This window comes from Seriola lalandi, unplaced genomic scaffold (assembly GCF_002814215.2).
Source record: "Seriola lalandi dorsalis isolate HSWRI2012SDOR001 ecotype SW California unplaced genomic scaffold, Sedor1 jcf7180002054553, whole genome shotgun sequence".
NCBI lineage: Eukaryota > Metazoa > Chordata > Actinopteri > Carangiformes > Carangidae > Seriola > Seriola lalandi.
The window spans coordinates 809,672-816,443 of record NW_019525106.1 but is presented as its reverse complement, the minus strand read 5'-3'; the positions used below and the strand labels follow the sequence as shown (position 1 = coordinate 816,443).

Below are 6,772 nucleotides of genomic sequence, written 5' to 3'. Positions count from 1 at the left end.
TAGGGGAAGGGTTAGGAGGGGGAGATGGGGATAGGGAAAGCGCTGGAGCAGCAACAACATCTGTAGAAGGCATGTGCAGCATTTGTTTATGTTGCTTAGCGCTAGCTTTCTTATCTGTCACCTGATCTCTAGCCTGTTGTAGCTGCAGCTTTAAGAGCTGACCTTTAAGCTCCTCCATCTCACCCTCTCTCTTTTTCTGCTTTTGAGTTTGGGCATCCATATGATGTGTGAAATGTCTGTACTTGTGTGAGCTGTGATACTTTGTTTAACCATGGTTGGGCTCCATCCCTAAGAGGAGGCAACTGATCGACTAAGGCTGTCCAATGAGAATGGTTTATATTTAGCTTGAATATTATGCGTGCCTCCTCCAAATAGGGGCATCTGCAGGTCTTTGGGCTGTTGGAATCCTTCTTCTCTCTCCCTACGTTCTTTAAGTCTCTCAGACCTTCTTAATCCTGTTCCTTCTACTATAACGCTACATATATTTCCTGATACCTACTATTCACCTTCTCTGTCACCCTCATCATCACCATCATTCTTACTCTCTCCCTCTAGCCCTACATCATCATACTGCCCTCCACATGTTCCCTGCAACGTCTGTCTACTCTGTTCTCTCATTTTCTCAATTTCCCACCTATCTCACCACTCCCCTGTAATCTTTGACCCCTGTCCTGAGTTTGCATGCATGATTCCTTGTTCCATATCCTGATCAAAGTCAATGACTCTTTTAACTGGTGGCTCTGTTTGTGGTGTAGTTGGTGGTCTTTTGTCCTAGTGGTGTCAGTTGTGTCTGGAGAGTCTTTTTTATGTCTTCTTTACAGTCATCATATAGAAACCAGCCAAGGTGTCGCTTTGTTCCGTACCAGTCCTCTAAATGTTTTAAGATTTTCCCTCTTTTCTTCTCTGGTTGACACACTAGCATATTGTTTTTTATTACTTCCCATTTCTTTCCCCAATTCCAAAATCTTTTTTCAGGGTGGGAATGTTAGACACTGCTTTTTCACGATTGAATTCCCCTTCCATGTTTACAGACTAATTCCTCAGTTATGCACTACAAATTAATGAATGTACTTCACACATGGAAATATCTCATGAATGACTCCTATAGGTCAATCGGGGCTGCTGAGAGACAATCTTCTACAGTTCCCTTGTAAGGAGAGGCTGCGGTCTCTCACTGGGTGTTTAAATTTCACACAGTATCCCGATCTTTTAATTCATGAAATAATTATCCATCCAAACCACCCCAATACTTTACCTTCTTGGAAATGCGTGTATGGTTATATTACACCAGGCCCACCCAACATTCCCCTTATAACAACACAATTTTACATTAGACACTAGGTGCCCCCAGCACCTTTTGAACACATTTACTAACACTACGTGTAGGCTTTTAAGGCCCGAAGCCCCCTACTTAAATAAAAGTACGTGTAGGCCCCCTACAACGTACAAACACAAGGTGTAGGCTTTTAAGGCCCGAAGCCCCCTACTTAAATAAAAGTACGTGTAGGCCCCCTACAATTTGCACACTTTTGTTAAAAAGGTGGTGCTTACCTTATTATTTGGGATCCCTTTTCTCCTCCGCAGTGTTCACCTGCCTCCCGCATTCATTATCCAGTCGCTGCTGGTCAGTTAAGCATCACGTCGGGGTCACCAAATTGTAGGAGCTTTTGCTGTTTGGAGAAAAAAACTCTCACCCCCACGGGGTGAGTGCAGTGTTCAAAATACTCAAAAGACCAGTGAATGTCCACACCAAAGAATTTAGTTCAAATTGTTTAGTGAATCTTTTCAGCAAGCAATGAACAATTACAGAATTCTGGATCAGATGTGCCTTTTCCTAACCAATAACAAGTATTGGTCAGTCCACAGTCTGACAACCTAACTTTCCCTGATCCAGTGTATTTATACAAGTACAAACAAAGAAATGTGCACGGGCGTTTTGTCGTCTTCTGATTGGCTCTGCTGGCTTCCTCCTTCCCATCTGACTCCGACCTTAAATGTCACCTAAAGCTCAGCACGCTCAAAGGAAGACAGTTAATGTATACATATAAATTACCAATTATCTACCTCTGTTACCTCCGGCTGCCCCCCTACACATGCCCATAGGGTGATCTTTATCAGTGGTTGTAAATAGTTTCCCTGAGGCAGATGTTTAAACGACCACTCACCCTTAGCACCTAAATATCCACTAGTATAAATCATTGAACAGTTTTAACTTTAATAGCCTGAAATACTACAACAAGCCCTGGGTGGGTTTGCTGAAGGGTTCCACCCCTTTGGTAAAACCCTGTTCACACTTTCCCAGATTCAGCTCAAATATTGACCTGCAGTCGGCACACGTGTCTGTTCAGCAGGTCACGTCTGCTGCTCCCCAAATCTGCCAACGAGCACATTTGCATAGTAATGCTGCCTCTCTTCTGTCTTGCTTCATTTTCATGAATGTGCACCAACAGTTTTCAGGTAATATTATTTTGTGCTGTGAACTGATTTGACCACTTAATTCAATTTAACCAAAAAAATCTCTACAGAAGGATTCATTTATTAATTTATGACAAAAAATATTTTCATCAAAACTTTCCCCCAGATGCTGTTTGATGACTCTTGTTCTCAAAGGTCATTTCTAGCTGACATATGACTTTGTTCACTTCACACTGGCCCCACCATTGTTTTACATTTATTACATTAGACTGTGGTTTTTTCTTTTCTCCAAACCATCCCCAGCTGTTGCGGTACATTTTTATTAATCAATAAAAGAGCATGAGTATCATATGTTATCACTAGTGTGTGAAGCAACGAGATCATGTAGCTAACTAATCGATATAACATGTTTGTACTTAACTTCATATGTAACTGTTTAATCAATAAGATGTGCATATGTGGCGACCTATGCAGCGGTCCAATAGGAGAGATGAGGCCCCAGCTAGATTGGCAAAGTCAAACAGAAGCCTATACAGTATGTCAGAGCCAAAATCCATATTTATGACCATGACCATTTGTTAATACTAAATAAAGGCCTAAAGAGCCATTTCTGGTTAAAAGTAGAAATCCAGGGTTGACATCATCATCAAGTATGGTGGGGCAATTTGATCAATGCCAGAGTAGGAGGTAATTTATAACAGTTGGCCAGTCCATAAAAACCTGGACATAATGGTGGAAAATTTCCATGAATGAATGGAAAAAAAATTTTTACCCTGAGGATTAAGCTCCACAATAGGTGGAGACTCTCCAGGGAATATAAGGAGGATTGCTTATTGGATTCTGTTTCAGTGCCTGTGGTCATGAACCAGTCTCGTGTTTGCTGTATTTTGCTTAAAGTACAGTAAATCCAAAAATTACACTCGATTCTGCACTGCCTCCATACGTTCCTTTATTCTTAAAGTGTTTCTTTAATACCTCGGTTAAATGAATACTGTTATAAAGTTAAGTGTTGCAGACGGCCTGAAGATGCACTGGCCTGTCTAAAGAGTTCTTAAACCAGAGCAACTTTTTTTTCTGAAAAACAACATCAATAGACCATGAATGACTCACAGTTTTGGTTTTGGAAAGTCATAAAATAGTAATGACATTATATATTACAGCCACAGTGGGAACACAGGCATAATGATTTTCATAAAATGTTACTGATTTTGTTTATAAGAGCTGTGGTTTCTCTGAAGATGACTTCTCAATGAGCTGTTTGTCTCTGCGTCATTGCTTTCTTTACAGAGGACACTGCGCTCCCAGAGGTTTTACTCCCACTTACAGATGAGACCGCTGCTATATCTCAGGGCTCTGAGTCAGACAGCCAAAACTGCATAATAAGGAAGACAGCACAGCTCATTTTGTGTTAATAATTCATGTTAGAAAGCAACATTTTGTCCAGCAAAAACTACCCAGTCACATAGAGCCCCAAAGTCAATATTAAATGTATAATATATATAAAATAAATAGAGACCTAATCATGTGAACCTTTATTTCATAATTACTTGTTTGTCCATTTTATACTGAAGAGTGTGGGGATCCATACCGGCTACTCTGTGGACATTGCATTAAACAAGTAATTGCATACGTTAAATAAAAAGTCAGAAGTCAAATACTGTATGCAAATTATATAGCTATTAAAAGATATATAAAGATTCTGCTTTGTCATTCTGTCTATGTGAATGTCTCACAGCATCCTGGGTAACAACAACAACAACAACAAAAAACACTGAGTGATCCTCAGTGATCACGGACCACCTTGTGCAGATAATTTCATAGAAATTTACCTTCATTTAAGAATTGCAGGAGATCCTCTCCAGTCCTCAGAGTTCAGGATGGTAGCGCCAAACACTGCTGCAGGTCAGACCATAGTTTTCCTCTCTAACGGACTCAGGCAGTTCAAACTGAGCCAGCTGATGCAGGAGCCGTCGGATGCCGTGTCCCTCAAACTGGGCTCTCCCAGGATCTCCGATCAGGACCTCGGTGCCGTGGGTTTTGATGCAGCGGTCCAACCAGCTGTGAAGGCTGGTGGCCAGGGCCTCGTCGTAGAACATGTCACCCAGGAGGATCAGGTCAAAGTGCTCGGGCTCCGAACCGATCATGTTGTCAGTAACACAAACGGGCGGCTCCAGGCCGTTCAGCTCGCAGTTCATGTGGGTCGCAACGGCTGCAACTGCAACACAAACAGGCACATTTAGTACTTTACCTTCCTTTACACCAGCTGATCCAAGTATTATGTATATTGTCACATTAACAGATAAATGACTTGACAATCATTTCTGACTAAATGTCCGAATGAACTGAATTCTGGCCTTGCATATGTAATGGCAGCCGCTTGAAATTAATACAGAGATAACTTTGTGTTATACATGTGGAAAATCCTTGTTTTAATGACTTCAAATCTCCACTTGTGATATAGAAATCATATTTAGACCATATGACCCAATCGTGTGGCCCCGTCTTGTAGACGGGCACTGCGTTATTTAGTGTCTGTACTGTTTGTATTTGGTGTTAACACCTTTATTGTTCTTGTTTACATGATGCGTATTTATGAATCATACTTTTTATGATCGCATCGTTTGACTCTGGGCCCCACAAACAACTGAACCACGGGCCATTAGTACTAAGTGTGGAAGGGAGAAATCTTATCATCGGTGGTCGAGGTATTTCGGTGAAGAAAGAGCGCTAGAGTACAGGTAACTCATGCTGAGGATGTTTATTGATGCTTGATCAAGGAGAAAGGAGGGATTATCAATACAGACTTCTGTGCATGATGTCACCTCAATTCTGAAGCAGGAACCCCTGTGGTCGGCCTTTATGCAGATTACTATAGGTAGCATACACTCCATATTTGGTAAAATACCTAAAAGAAGAGGGCGAGGAGGGATGTATGAATAGACTATTGGTCCATTAACCATGAACAAGGAAACATTATTTACACACACCCAGGTGCTGATCTCTGAACACCAAGCCATTTGTTACTGACCATCCAAGGTCTTCTGTTATCAATCGTGGCACCAGCAATAAAAACAGGAAACCACAGCTGTGTCTGCAGGAGTCGTCTGAGCGTCTCCTCCTGTAAGATCTGATGCAGTAGCTGTGGCACTGTGGCCTAGGGCCTCACACTGACCTTTCACCCTGAGTCAGTTGCTCATGGTGGACAAATGAGAAAAGTGTATAGTGAAGAGTGTATATGTGTTTATTCATCTGTCTATAAAATGAAATGCTTGTGTATATATATAAAAAAAAATGACTCAAAGGTACAAAAGGAATCACAAATCTCTAGAATCTAAATATTGATGCATACCAGTGTCAATGTCATTAGCAACGACATGAGCAGCACCACATAGTTTTGCAGCGATGGCTGAGGCTCCGCAGCCGCTCCCCAGGTCCAGGACTGTTTTACCCAGACACACTCCAGGGTTGTCCAACACATATCTGCAGGGCATTAAACGGCGCTTAACGGCAGAACCTCACACACATAAAACGATGTCAGCCGTGAGACTAAAGACACCGAGAGCATACCTTGAGAGTGCCTGTCCCCCAGGCCAGTATATGGCCCAGTACGGGTCATCAAAAGGCCAGAGCTCTGGTCTTTCTCGCCAGAACCTGCAGTTTGGGGTGAAGAGCCTCAGTCTGACCTCAGGAGTCAGACTCTGCTCTCCGGTTGTCTCTGTGTTCTCCGCGATAAAACTCCTGATAAACGCATCGGAGCGGCCGCTGTTTGAGAGGCAGCGGTGTTTACGTGTCTGCTCAAATGCTCTGAAAAATACTTTAACATAGCGACTACATTTCGAGGGCGTTAAAGGTCCTGACATGATCATGAAACGCTTTCCACACGAACGCAAAATAAGTGTTGGACAAAAGTTCCAACAACCTCTGGAAACAAGGACGCACAATCAACGTTCCGCTCAAAAAGGTTCCTACTGGCCATGTGTTGGATTTTAATTAAAAAAAAAGACGATTTTCTGGTATTTAGAAACGATCGATAAGTTACTTACAGTCCCTACATATATAGATATATATATATAAGATTTTAATATTATATACAGTTAGTCTTACTGAATTATTAAAAGTATTTACACACAAATTAGATAGAAAAGGCGCAGTTTAGTCAAATTAATGTATATTTCAGATTCTTACAAAAACTGACAGTCACTCTTTATCAGTGCAGTGTGACCAATCAGTTTGAGATAATTATTATTTAAATTTGATTGTTATTAGCGACCTACGCATAACATTAATAATAATACAAACACGTTTCGAAAGTGCTTAACAGGCTTAAAAATATATAAAATAAGACAATCTCTCAATA

At 41.3% G+C, this 6,772-nt stretch overlaps 1 protein-coding gene across 4 annotated transcripts; it reads right to left on the bottom strand.

Annotated features, from left to right (window-relative positions):
* Nucleotides 1–7: 7 nt before the first annotated feature.
* On the bottom strand, nt 8–6,334 carry etfbkmt (electron transfer flavoprotein subunit beta lysine methyltransferase). Of its 4 annotated transcripts, none has more exons than XM_023415514.2 (4): nt 5,983–6,334; nt 5,765–5,895; nt 4,245–4,630; nt 8–1,687 (listed from the first exon to the last, which is right to left on the bottom strand). In XM_023415514.2, the coding sequence occupies exons 1-3, from the start codon at nt 6,279–6,281 to the stop codon at nt 4,281–4,283; spliced, it is 780 nt and encodes a 259-aa protein (XP_023271282.1). In that variant the 5' UTR covers nt 6,282–6,334; the 3' UTR covers nt 8–1,687; nt 4,245–4,280. The 4 variants fall into 4 exon arrangements, with proteins under 4 accessions (XP_023271282.1, XP_087032536.1, XP_023271281.1 ...); XM_087176410.1 differs by lacking the exon at nt 8–1,687 and adding an exon at nt 1,758–3,787; XM_023415513.2 differs by lacking the exon at nt 8–1,687 and adding an exon at nt 1,758–2,016 and having other exon boundaries at nt 5,983–6,333.
* Between the last annotated feature and the right edge of the window lie 438 nt (nt 6,335–6,772).

Coding starts and splice junctions, on each gene's coding strand:
- etfbkmt (XM_023415514.2), bottom strand. CDS start 6,281: ATGATCATGTCAGGACCTTTAACGCCCTCGAAATGTAGTCGCTATGTT. Junction 5,896..5,982: donor GGGGGACAGGCACTCTCAAG/GTATGCTCTCGG, acceptor AATGCCCTGCAG/ATATGTGTTGGACAACCCTG. Junction 4,631..5,764: donor TGCTAATGACATTGACACTG/GTATGCATCAAT, acceptor TTTGTGTTGCAG/TTGCAGCCGTTGCGACCCAC.